This window comes from Bubalus bubalis, chromosome X, assembly GCF_019923935.1.
Source record: "Bubalus bubalis isolate 160015118507 breed Murrah chromosome X, NDDB_SH_1, whole genome shotgun sequence".
In the NCBI taxonomy this organism is placed as follows: domain Eukaryota; kingdom Metazoa; phylum Chordata; class Mammalia; order Artiodactyla; family Bovidae; genus Bubalus; species Bubalus bubalis.
The window spans coordinates 126,760,616-126,774,299 of NC_059181.1; the positions used below are offsets into that span (position 1 = coordinate 126,760,616).

The window sequence follows — 13,684 nt, forward strand, 5'->3', positions numbered from 1 at the left end:
GCATCACTTTACTAGCATGTGAGATGAGTGCAATTGTGCAGTAGTTTGAGCATTCTTTGGCATTGCCTTTCTTTGGGACTGAAATGAAAGCGGACCTTTTCCAGTCCTGTGGCCACTGCTGAGTTTTCCAAATTTGCTGGCATATTGAGTGCAGGACTTTCACAGCATCATCTTTCAGGATTTGAAATAGCTCAACTGGAATTCCATCACCTCCACTAGCAACAGTTAGCAACAGAAGCAACAGTTAGAATTGGACATGTAACAACAGACTGGTTCCAAATAGGAAAAGGAGTACGTCAAGGCTGTATATTGTCACCCTGCTTATTTAACATATGCAGAGTACATCATGAGAAACACTGGGCTGGAAGAAGCACAAGCTGGAATCAAGATTGCCAAGAGAAATATCAATAACCTCAGATATGCAGATGACACCACCCTTATGGCAGAAAGTGAAGAACTAAAGAGCCTCTTGATGAAAGTGAAAGAGGAGAGTGAAAAAGTTGGCTTAAAGCTCAACATTCAGAAAACTAAGATCATGGCACCTGGTCCCATCACTTCATGGGAAATAGATGGGGAAACAGTGGAAACAGTGTCAGACTTTATTTTTCTGGGCTCCAAAATCACTGCAGATGGTGATTGCAGCCATGAAATTAAAAGATGCTTACTCCTTGGAAGGAAAGTTATGACCAACCTAAACAGCATATTAAAAAGCAGAGACATTACTTTGCAACAAAGGTCCATCTAGTCAAAGCTATGGTTTTTCCAGTAGTCATATATGGATGTGAGAGTTGGACTATAAAGAAAGCTGAGCGCCAAAGAATTTATGCTTTTGAACTGTGGTACTGGAGAAGACTCTTGAGAGTACCTTGGACTGCAAGGAGATCCAACCAGTCCATCCTAAAGTAGATCAGTCCTGGGTGTTCATTGGAAGGAGTGATGTTGAAGCTCAAACTCCAATACTTTGGCTACCTGATGCGAAGAGCTGACTTATTTGAAAATACCCTGATGCTGAGAAAGATTGAGGGCAGGAGGAGAGGGGGACAACAGAGGATGAGATGGTTGGATGGCGTCACCGACTTGATGGACATGGGTTTGAGTAGACTCCGGGAGTTGGTGATGGACAGGGAGGCCTGGTGTGCTGCGATTCATGGGGTCCCAAAAAGTCGGACATGACTGAGTGACTGAACTGAACTGACTGTGTGCATTACATTTTGGGAGACATTCCTGGGCACAGAAAAGCAGGGACTACCATCTCTGACTCACCAAGAGGTTCACCATCTCTTTGGGAGAAAAGGCCGTACATGAAACATCTCTATGCTTCAAACACATTTACCTAATATATAACGAATGACTGACTCAACTGTGCAGCCAGGAGAGGTGGGGGGGGTCACTGTGTGAGGGCTTTTCTCGGGGAAGTCTTCCAAGAGGATGGAGAACTTGAGTTTCAAAAGATGGTAGCATCCCCTGACTGAGCAAGGCCAGAAAGGCAGGATGTTGTGTTAAAGTGCACATGACGTCTCAGAGTCTCCTTGGCTATAATAAAAGCCTGAATCTTGGGGTGGGGGAAGGAAGGGGATGTTATTATAGGAAAACAAGTGTCTTCTCAGGTCATGAAAAGCTGGGTTGTCCACTTGAAGTTACAGGACAAATGTTCCAGACCCTAGCTATTCAGCCATTCTCTAAGCATCTACTGAGCACTTACTGTTTACTGGGAGTTGTGCTGGGGGCTGGAGATTGACAGATGTCCAGGATTTGTGACTTGCCCTAATTCATGGTCTAGAGGGGAAGACACTTGGACATCAATGACAGATTTCCTTAAAGGAAGGTGCTAGCTTTCCCCACCCCACTCCCTGTTGTCAACAGAAGTGGCCACATCCTTTCCCTTTGCAGATCCATCATCAGGGTTGGGAGAGGAGAAACGAGGGAAGGACCCAGGGTCACAACAGCTGGAAGAGGTCTCTGCTTCCTGGCGGGCATGGCAGGGCACACTCCCTGATCAGTCCTGAGCTCTGCTTTATAGCTCGGCCCCAAACTCACCCCTCCAGGAAGCCTTCTCTTCTGTATCTGCTCCCCCTGCAACCCTCACAGGCTCTCCTGGTTGCACTGAGATGTGTGGACAGTTTGGCTCCCCTGGAAAAGCACAGGCCCTCCAGACCTTCTTCAAGTTTGCGACCCCCACACGGAGTCTGCACAGGTAGGTGTCTGTTGACTGAATCACGGGGCTTCTGAATCCGTCTCACTGTCAGTGGTGCTTCTCTTCTACCTGCCCAGGCCTGACTGTCTCCAGAGGGTCTTCCCGCCCTCTTCCCATCTCGCTTTGGCTCCTCTGCGAGGCCTCCCGGGAGGTTTCCGCACCTGTGGCCAGGTGTGATGCTCGTGCTGCTGTGGTGGTGGGCACAACGAGGGCCTGCGCCCCCGGGTGAGGCCCCACCCCCCACGCCCACAGGGAGTGACTTGTGCTGTCGCTGGCCTCCTAGACCACGTGTCACGGCCAGACCGGGCTGTGGGTGCTCACCGAAGAGAAGCGCCCACACAGGGCTGCCATCTCCTTAGGAGAGACGAAAGCCCTGAGGTAAAGAGCACAGGGTGCTGAGCCCCAGCCCCTCCTCTACTCACGGAAGCCGCGGGAGGGCAGGGAGCCAGCAGGCCTGTGGGAGTCTCTGGACTCGACCTGGCCTGCACATCTCAAGGGGGTCACTGCCCAGGCCTGTGGCCTGGAGCCCAGCCCCTGGGAGTGGGGTGGAGTGTCAGGGCTCCATCCTTCCTGCTGAGCAGAAGTTCGGCCCTGAGGGGCCCTGGTCCTGGCCGAGTTGTCACTGCCAATGGCCCCTTTTCACTCACAGCCTCCCCTAGCTTGTGGGGTTTGAAGCAAGAATAATTGTGTCATCTCACTGTCTGGGTGGAGAGGGTCCCGTCATTCATAGACACTGCTCCTCCCCCGTCTCCTCCATGCCTCAGGATAGGCATAGTTACGGGTGGGCTTTTTCCATAAACTGTAAATTCACCTCTTCATTTTCCCTCTTCCTGCTGGTTTTATAACAAAGAATTGCACTTCCCCCAACCAAAAAAAAAAGTCTTAGCCAGTACAAGTGTCTGAGAGAGAATCAAACATTCCCATACATCTTGGTCGGCAGTTTAAGTCTGATAACACCGTGCTCAGCAACTACAGAACAGGGACATATGCCCTGCTGAGCAAACAGTTGGGTTTCAAGGCAAATCCCTAATATCTATGAGCATCTTATGGAGTCAGAAACCCACTTGACCCAACATTCATGACAGAGTGGTTTTTCACAATTTAAAGGAATATTTATTTAAAGAGATTCCAAAGTTATTGAATCTGAGTGACTATGCATTTGCTTGTTCTCTTCCCCTGGGTTTTCAGATAGGTGTTTGTAGAAAGAAAGTGATTCATTCTATCCCATAGCTAATTTGTGGCTAAGCCTAGGACTTGGGCTCACTTTTTCTGAGTCCAGGACTCTTCATCTGAGCCTCCCTGGGATTTGGTCAGGGTTTGCTTCCAGGCTGAGGTTTAAACACTAAGTGGAATGGAAGGAAAACAAAATGTCTTGAAGCTCAGAGGTGTGAAGGCTTAGGACATTGACAACCAATGAAAACTCAGATAAAGTGCCTCTAAGAGGATTATATGCTGCAAAGCAGTCAATGGGGAAACAGTACTTGAGTTCCTCAAAGGGGATTTATACATAAAGATCTAGGGACTCGTCTAACAGCATATTTGGGAGGAGAGAACAGGAGATGTCAGGGTGGAAAGTCAGAGTCCTGATAAGATTCTTTTTGGCTCTGGGACCTCGTACAAATTATTTCACCTTCTTCAGCCTCTGCTGCTCATCTCAAATGAAGGAATGATGCTAATATCAGAGTTATTCCCAGTCAATTGAGGTCATCCCATCAGTCCCTACATCTGCTCCATGTTATCCTAAATGTCTTTTGAACCCCCCACTTCTCTCTGCCCTTGTGGTTCCTTCTTTAGTTCATCTTTCTACCTGGTCTGCCCCAGGCTGCATCCTTTACATTCTGCTCTACACACTGCAGCCAAAGAGATCTATCTTTCTAAAACTCAAAGCCAGTTACATGGTGAATCTGCTTAAAACCCTTCAATAGCTTCTTATTACTCTCAGGATAAGACCCAAATCCTGGCCCTGGTCTACAAGGCCCTTCATTTTTTGGCACCTGTCTCTCCAGGCTTATCTCACACTGCTCCTCTCTCTTAAGTTCCAGGCTCAAGCCACAATAAACTAGTAGCTGTTCCCCAATGAGGCAGCCTCTCTCACCTCCAGCTTTTGCATAGCTTTTGCTTCTAGCTAGAACACTCAGCCCGCTCCAGCACCCTGTCCTCCCCCTAACCCTGTAGTCCTGTGGAATCCAGTATCCATTCCACCCACCTGGGAAGTCCTCTCCCAGTCTGACCTGCTCCTCCTCTGTGCTCCCCAGCATCCCATGCTTCTGACTCCTTGGCACTCATGGCCCTGATTGAAATGACCTTTTGCCTTGCTTTCTCCGACTCAGCTCTGCAGGATTGTGACTTATCATCATTATGTTTCCAGCAAAGACAAGTTGAATGAACAATGTATGTTGAAATGATTCATAAACTGCAACTTGCTACACCAGTGTTAATAAGTATTATGTAATATTACAGTGGTCAGGTTTGTTATTTAATATTATTGGCCTACTCACCCATTTTATAATAACTAATATCAGATTTCAATTACATCATCCTGGTCCCTTACTATGCCCAATACTAATAAAGGTTACCATTTATTGAGCAGCTAATCTAGGCTAGATTCTGTGGTGAGATTTTAGATGTGATCACATTTATTCCTCATTATAGTAGGTTGGCCAGAAAGTTCATCCAGGTTTTTACAGAAAAACTCAAATGAACTTTCTGGCTAATCCAATAGCAAGCTAGGTGCTATTATAAACATTATTCCCATTTTTCAGATGAAAAAAGTAAGGCAAGCTCAAAGAGGTTAATTAGCTTTCCCAATATCAAATAGCCAGATTTTGAATCCAGAAACTTTGAGTTCATGATCCAAATCCTGGTTCTAATCATCGCTCAGTTCTGCCAAAGTTTCAGATAAGGACACTATCAACAGAGTGAGAAGCAGCCCATGGAATGGGAGAAAATATTTACAAATCACATATTTGAGAGGGGGTTAATATCCAGAATACACAGAAAACACTTAAAACTCAACAACAAAACAACAAACAACCCAGTTTTTTCCATTCTTTTTTTAAATTGAGATATAGTTGATATACATTATATGTTACAGATGTACAATACAGTGATTCACAATTTTTACAAATTATTCTTCATTTATAGTTATTATAAAATATTGGCTATATTCCCTATGTTGTATTATATATGTCCTTGTAGCTTATTTTATACCTAATAGTTTGTGCCCCTTAATCCCCTACTCCTATGTTGCCCTTCCTCCTTTCCCTTTCCCCACTGGTATCCACTGGTTTATATCTGTGAATCTGCTTTTTTTGGTTATATTCACTAGTTGGTATTTTTTAGATTCCACATATAAGTGAGATCATACAGTACTCATTTTTCTCTGTCTGACTTATTTCACTTATCACAATACCCTCTAATTCCATCCACATTGTTGCAAATGGCAAAATTTCATTCAGCCACATACAATCTTATTTTAAAATAGGAAAAAACTTAATAGACATGTCTTCTAAGAAGATATACAAATGGCCAATAAGCACATGGAAAGATGCTCAAATCACTAATCACTGCTACTGCTGCTGCTGCTAAGTCACTTCAGTCATGTCTGACTCTGTGCGACCCCTTAGACAGCTGCCCACCAGGCTTCCCCATCCCTGTGATTCTCCAGGCAAGAATACTGGAGTGGGTTGCTGTTTCCTTCTCTATGAAGTCGCTCAGTCGTGTCCGACTCTTAGCGGCCCCATGGACTGCAGCCTACCAGGCTCCTCCACCATGGGATTTTCCAGGCAAGAGTACTGGAGTGGGTTGCCATTGCCTTCTCCCACTAATCACTAGGTAAACGCAAATCAAAATTGCAATGCTATGCCACCTCACACCCCCTAGGGTGGCTATTATAAAAAAGAAAACAACAGAAAATAACAAATGTTGGCAAGGTATGGAGCAATTGGAACCCTTATGCATTGCTGGTAGGAGCCACTGTGGAAAATAGTATAGTGGATCCTCAAAAACATTAAAAATAGAATTACTGTACATACAGCAATTCCACTTCTAGGTATATATCCAAAGGAAGTAAAAGCAGGGTCTGGAAGAGATATTTGATACTTGTGTTCATAGCAGTATTATTTACAACAGTCAAAATGTGGAAATAATCCAAGTGTCCACTGATGGATAAATGAATATACATACAACAGATTATTTTTTGGCCTTTAAAAGAAAGAAAATTTTGACACATGCTACAACATGAATAAACAATGAGGTCATTATACTAAGTGAAATAAGCCAGTCCCAAAAGGACAAATACCACAGGATTCCGCTTATTTGAGATACTGAGAGTTGTCAAATTCACAGAAACAGAAAGTCAAATGGTGGTTGCCAGGGCTGGAGGGAGTGGGGAATGGGGTGGTTATTTAATGGGGACAGAGTTCTGGCTTTGCAAAATGAAAAAAATGTTCTGGAGATGGGTGGTGGCAATGGTTGCATAAGGATATGAATGAACTTAATACTGAACTGTATGCCTAAAAATAACTAAAATGGTCAATTTTGCATTTTGTATATTTTACCACAATGTATAAAAGAAGATCCAAGCCTTAATTTTAACCATTTCCCAGTCCTGCCCAAGGCTTCTGATATTTTCCTTCTGATGAATGCTTGCTGCTTTCCCTCCAGATAACCTCCCTTTTCTTTCTTTTTCCTCCTGACACTAGACTGCTCTCTACCAAGATCTCCAGAGCCTCACATTGGTCAGTGCCCCCAAAGAGGCAGAGTCCGGCTTCAGGCCTCTAGCCTTCTCTCTTTGGGGGAAGAAAATACCTCTACTCTGAAGGCAGCCAGCACATATTTTACTCACAACAGTCAGCAGATGGCTGTGGATCCCAGGAATCACATCAGGACAAAGCTCGCTGTGCATTTTCCATCACTGGTAGCTATCCCAACAGTGACGTGGGGCATCGTTATTAATAGGTGAAGGACAAAGAGAGAGGGGAAGTGGCTTGGGTTGAGTCACACAGCAAAGTTAGAACTCCCAACTCCCAGCAACTGGCCTCACCCTGGGCTCTATCCCGCACACCTGGCAGCTCCAGAGACTTTCTCCTTTTTGTACTCTGGGCCATGAACTCTCTGGTTAACTAAGAGGGTCCAACTTGTCTTGCAGAGAAATGAAGCAAAATCTTCCTTGGGACGGTATATTGTGGTCTTCCTGTTTCTATTGATTGTCAGGAAACTGAGTGCCCCCTACTTACTGAATGACCTTGAACACGTCATTGAAAGTCCCTGGACCCTCAGGTTTCCCTTCAGTAAAGTGTAGACAAGAGTTATTGGTGCCTACCCCAGAGAAGCTGTGGATGAGCTAGGGAGAGGATCGGTGTACCCTTATCCAATTTATTCTGCATTATCCTTTACACGGGTGAACTTCCCGGCTGAGCATAATCACATGGGTGGGCTTTAAAAATACAAATTCCTGGGCCTTGACCAACCTGGCTTACTTGGATTTCTTCTCTGTTCTCCTGGCCAAGTGGCCCCCAGTATGAAGGGAACCCCCCTGAGTTGAGCAGTGGGGTGGTCTTTAACCTTTCTGTTTAAATCCTCTCAACTCAGCTTAAATGAACCTTTGCTATGACATGGGAGACATTGCGTTCTGTTTCAAGCTCCCCCTTGGACTCCCTGTTCTCCCAATTTTGGCACTTCTCACATACTGCTTGTTATTTTTACTTAACTGTTTCAAATCTTTGCCTCTTATTTCCTCAGTTAGCTATCAGAGGATAAAAACAGTGTCCTGCCCTTCTCTTCTTGACCCCCCAAAATGCCAGCTCCGTTAGCACCTAGTACCTCTTCAATAAATATTTGTTGGATGGCAGATCTTGTAATTCGGAAATCTGAAATCATTTCTTATTTATTTGGGAGGTGTTCTGTGTCCTTTGGAAGCTTTCTGGTCACATGGAAAGAACTTTAAACAAAGAGGCAAGAGCCCTAGCTTCCAATCTTGGCACTGTCACAAACTCCCATTGTGACCTGCAACAAGTCGCCTGCCTTCTCTAGCCCTCAGTCCCTCACTTGAGAAACCAGGACTGATATATAAGTTTCTTTCAGCTCTGGATTTTTTTCACTACTGTGGTTAGCCAGGGGCAGCCTTTTTCGTGTCAATGTCTTTAATGTCCACCATGCCTTATTTTTTTTTTTCCTGTAAGAACTATGTCATTGATGGATCACTCCCAGTTTATAAAATGAGAAACTCAACTAAAGAACAAGTAAATGCTTTGGCCAAGCTTCCACCCCTAGTGTGTGTGTGGGGGGGGAGGGGGTGCAGGGCGGGGGTTGCTCATTCCTCACTGCAGCTCCCTGGCTAGGACTGGATTCTTCCCTTCCAGAGCTGTTACCAGTCCTTCCCAAGTGTAGGACTGTTAACCCCAAGTGTAGGACTGCCCACCCTCTCTGTGAACAATCCAGGGCAAAGGTGTGACATAGACCAGCTGGGTTTCCTCTTGTCCCTCTGCTCACTGCTATCTAGGACCAGAATGTCCACTGCAATGTTCAGTACAATCTGTTTCCATGTTGTTCCCTGAGGAGGAGATGAAGGACATGAGGCCAGTCCTTGCCCCCTAGCCAGCCTGGGGAAAGCTGTGCTACCATATGTAAGGGAAGACCTGGGAGCCAAGTGCCTGGTTCAGAGAAGATGCTCAACAAATTTGTTAAAAGAGGTGAAAATTGTCAACGTTTTAACTTTTTAATTTTAAGGAAGGGAAAGCCTTTCTTCAATGAAATCATCCCCGAAGCTCACTAGGTGAAACTGGTGAATGCCCAGTTGCCCCAGTTGAGGGGAGCTGGAGTCAAGCCCTGCCTGCTCTCTCCTCTAGGCCCCAGAGAGGATCCTCAGAGCTCAGGTGGGAAACTTGCTGTGAGTCAGCTGAAAAGAAGGGACAGATCAATTCGTGGGCTTTTTCCTAGTTAACCTTAGCTAGGAGGGGATCCTGGCAAAAAAAAAAAAAAAAAAATTGGAAGTTTGAAGGACCCAGCCCTCTAAAGAGAATATTTGCCTCTGAAAAAGAGTCATCCATTTCTCCTCTCTCCTTAGCTTCATCAAGTTCTAGGAACTTCAATTATTAAGGGCAGAGAAGAAGTTTTGAGTAGATTTGTTTAAGTTGGTTCACCAATGAATATCAATGGAATTGTTTAAACAAAGAAGGAAAGAGAAGCATTGTGGTAACGTTTTCCAGTGTTTAATAGAAACCCATTTGGTGTCATCCTGCAGGCAGTCTTGATTTGAAAATACAATGTAAAACTCTCATGGAGTCTGGTGAGTGGATGGTTCTGCCTTTTGCACCATTGCTCCCTGTAGTTTGAACAATCCTAACTTTATGGTTAGCCATGGGCACCCACAGCTGCCCAGAGGGGCTACCTAATGAGAGCATCTCTATTCCAAGTCTGCAGGCCTGCCTGACTTGGCCTTCTCCTTGTCTCTCCACCCATGACAGGTAAGGGAGGGAAGCCAACTCAGGGGATGCTGACTTGTCAAGGTGGTCCAGGGAACAAAGCACATCCCAAATCTGCATCTGGAAGACAATTTTGGATAACCAATATCTAGTTTTAAAACTTGTCAAAGGGATATAATTCTTGAATTAAGAGGTTTTCATTATTATCCATCTCATGGCCCTTTCATATGAATCTCTACCTGCCCCACCTCAGACTATCCCACCTCACAGGTGCCAGAAGAGGCAGGCAGATAATTAATACTGGGAATCCTGCTACAGACTGTGTCCTCCACCTGAATTCATATGTTGAAACATAATCCCCCATGTGATGGTATTTAGAGATGCAGCCTTTGAGAGGTGATTAGGTCATGAGGGTAGAGCCCTCATGAATGTGATTCGTGCACTTAGAAAAGACCTCACAGAGATCCTTGCCCTTTCCACCATGTGAAGTTAGCAAAAAGACAACTGGCTTGAGTCAGGACGATGATTCTTACCAGACAGTGGATCTGCCAGCACTTTGATCTTGGACTTCCCAGCCTCCAGAAATGAATTTCTCTATAAGAAATATCTTCTTTTGTTTGTAAACCACCCAGTCTATGACATTGTGTAATAGCAGCCTGAACAGACTAAGATGGACCCCATTGAATAACAGGGGAAACTGAAAGATAAAAGGAGCTCCCCTTAGACAGCAAGTCAAGAGGAGCCCCAGATTCTCCCCAATTGCCTGGCACAGCCCTCTCCTCTGCCTTCTGGCCAGTCCCCTGACTTCCCTAGCTTCAAAATCTGGCTCAAGCCTGACCTTGAAAAAGAGGACAGCCATCTAATCACCTGCCCTTCCACCAGTACTGCTGACTTCACCCCCTTGTCCAAGCCACCACCTCCTATAGCATCTGGACTAGTCTTTTGTACTTAATTAGTTGAGTTGGGTATCATGACATCTAGTCTTAGGATAGAAGGCACTCAAGGTTCAAGGGGAACTTGGTCATTAGGACCAAGATCTTGTCAAGGTAAGACCTTGTGGGAGGACTGGCCCAAAGTCTCACATCAAGTTATGACAAAGCCAGGGCTGCTAGCCAAGTTTTCCTATGTGTGCCTTCTTGGCTATATCCTGAGTTCCTCAGTTTCTTTTCTTGGTCCCCTCCTGCTATGTGCCCGTGTCCCTTCTCCCCTTTGACCCTCTCCCCCTGAACTGTCTCAGAGAGAGACTCTAAGGATTGCTGCACAGTACCTGTTCTCTGGGACCTTGGGGTTGACTCAAGGGGGATTAAAGAGTGGAAACAGACATAGCCTGGATGGATCCTGTGGTTCTCAGCTCCGCAACATAACCTGTCATTCTTGACATTGGTTCAGAAGCCAAAACGTTGCCTCTCAGAGTCTTAGATCACTTACCCAAGGTCATTCAGCTCAGAAACGGCCATAGCAGAAGCCCATTGTATGTCCTCAGGCCTATGGGACAGCACTCTTCCCCAGGCACCGCTCCAGGCAATATCCAGGGCACGATGACTCCCGAGGCCCATTGAGCCAGAGGCGAGCCCAGACCCCCACCTCCCTGCTCGGTGTAGCGGGACCCCAGGGGAAGTGCGTTATTGCTTTAAGTCTCTGAGCCTGTCTGCTTATTTGTGCTTTTGGCTCCCTTCCGAAGTGTGGGGGCGGGAGGGAGACACAGTGTGGGCGGTTCACTCTGGCCTTCTGCAAGTAAGCGGGGCACCCTCGACACAGTAAGCCAAGCACTTAGGCTGTGCGCAGCCCCCTGTCCCCCCACCCCCACCCCACCCCACTGTGACGTGCCAGTGTCAGAACTCTCCGTTCTGGAGCAGCGGACCTGGAGGCAGCTGAGCCGGCCGCTGGAGCGCGCCGGGACTCGCAGACTTTCTCCTGAGCCGCGCTCTGGGTTCCTGTCTTCCCCTCGCGGTTCTCCCACGCCCCCAGAATACCCACTGACCCAGCAGGCCTTGTGCTCGCTGCCGCGCCCATCCGGCCGGTGGCCCCCAGGGCCTGGGCGCCGGCCGCCGACCCAGGCTCAGGTTCCATCGCTGGAGGGGAGAGAGGTGAAGAAGCAGGGCGCGCGGGGGGCCTCCTCCCGGTCTGGGCCGGCTAGCGCATCTTCTCCGCTTGTTCTTTCCGCTCTGCGAGCGCAGCCAAAGTGCTGAGCCCGCAGGGCCCGCTGCTCGGAGTCACTCGCAGCACAGGAGACCAAGCGCCCTCGGATAACCACACTTACTACCTTTGGGGGATTCCCTGGGGAAGGTGGCCAGGGACCCCGCATGAGAGGAGCTGGGGCAGGGACCCAGGTGAAGGGCTGCCCCGAACACTCCCAAGGTGCTTCCCTTCGCAGACAGCCGCTGTCGCCCCTGGGAGCGCAAACCTCTTAAGAACCTAAAGACCTGGAGGACTGTGCTTCTCGAGGTACCGGCCTCTGGAGCGGGGAGGGGGCAGTTAGTGAGCGGCTGGCAGAGACCTGTTTGCTGACGGGTTTGGAGGTGGGATGGAGTAGGGTTTGGAGACGGAGAAGCCCAAGAGTAGACACTGGTGCTTTTTTTTGTTTGTTTCTTCTTCTTCTTCTTCTTCTTCTTCACTTTTCCAAAAAGGAACCACATCGCGAGGGGAGAAATAATACAGAGTGTAAACACAAACAACCGCAAAAAGCAGCCAAGAAAAGCGAAGCCAAAAGAAGCAAGCGCAACACTGTTACAAAACTGTCTGGTTTTGTAACAATCGCCCCGCCGCCGGCCAATGAGCGGCGAGGCGGCGCATCACGTGGTGCCGTTTTATATAACACTTTGCTGAGACAAGACAGTTATTAGGCGGCGCGGGGCGGCCGGCATGGAGCTCGCGGAGGCGCGGCAGGGACCGGCGCGCGGCAGAGCGGCGGCGGTGGCAGCCCCGATTCCCTCCAGCCGCCGCTCCCAGCTCTGCGTCCCCGGCCCCTAGACGCCTCTTCTCCACGCGTGTCCCTCTCCCTATGGATTCATTTCAGACTGGACAGATGCTGAGCTTGCCCGCCGAGCTCGGCAGCAACAACTTAGAGCTGGAGGAACCGGCGGCATCAGCGGCCCGCAGAGACATGGGCCCCCACCCGGAGGCGGCTGCAGAAGGCCCCGCACCTCTACCGACTCGGCCGCCAGAGCAGGAGCAGCCTCCGAGGGCCTCGACGCCGGAGTGCAAAGTCCTGCTCACGCAGGCCGACGCCCTGGCGTCTGGGGGGCGCCTCCGGGAAGCCCTCGAGGTGTACCGACAGCTCTCCGAGCGGCAGCAGTTGGTGGCCGAGCAGCTGGAGCAGCTGGTGCGCTGCCTGGCCGAGAACGTCCCGCAAGCCGAGGAGCCGGCGCCGGAGCCCCCAGACGAGAGCCGCGCTAGGAGCTGTGCTCTGGCGGCGGAAGAAGCAGGGGCGGTGACAGCCGCCGAGGCCACCGAGGTGTGGGACGGCTTCAAGTGCCGGAAGTGCCATGGATTTCTCTCAGACCCCGTGTCCTTGTCCTGCGGCCACACCTTTTGTAAACTGTGCCTGGAACGCGGGCGGGCAGCCGATCGGCGCTGTGCGCTCTGCGGCGTCAAACTCTCCGCGTTGATGGTGACCACCGGGCGGGCGCGCGGGACCCGGCGGGCTGGGCAGCAGGCGCCGCCGCCGCTGCGGGTCAACGTGGTGCTCAGTGGCCTCCTTGGCAAGTTGTTCCCGGGCCCAGCTCGGGCGTCGCAACTCCGGCACGAGGGCAACCGGCTGTACCGCGAGCGCCAGGTGGAGGCGGCCCTGCTGAAGTACAACGAGGCAGTTAGGCTGGGTGAGCCCACCGTACCGCCGGGGCCGGGGCGGGCGGGGGCTGGATCCGGGAGGGGAGCTGAGGGTGACTCCGGCGGAGGAGGGCGCGCAGACCGTGGGATGGACCGCGACTGGAGTGGGGGCAGGGAACTCTGGAGTTCCCTCTCCGACTTTTTCTCTGTGTCTGCCCTTTTTCTGGGTCTCTGTATGTCTCCCTGCTCTTTGTCTTATGTCTCCTGTTAGCTCGTGTGTTCCTGCGTGTCTCAGTCC

At 49.0% G+C, this 13,684-nt stretch overlaps 1 protein-coding gene across 3 annotated transcripts in view; it reads left to right on the plus strand.

Moving 5' to 3' along the window:
• Positions 1 to 12,397: 12,397 nt before the first annotated feature.
• The window catches only part of LONRF3 (LON peptidase N-terminal domain and ring finger 3), a 39,622-nt gene continuing 38,335 nt past the window's right edge, over positions 12,398 to 13,684 (plus strand). The window contains exon 1 of one of the 3 annotated variants that reach the window (XR_006548781.2): positions 12,398 to 13,436. Coding sequence is in view for 2 of the 3 variants with exons in the window: in XM_006067678.4 (XP_006067740.3) it covers positions 12,620 to 13,436 (817 nt within the window). In the remaining variant the exon portion in view is untranslated. The remainder of the gene's footprint in view (positions 13,437 to 13,684) is intronic. The other 2 variants (XM_006067678.4, XM_006067679.4) reach the window with 2 other exon arrangements.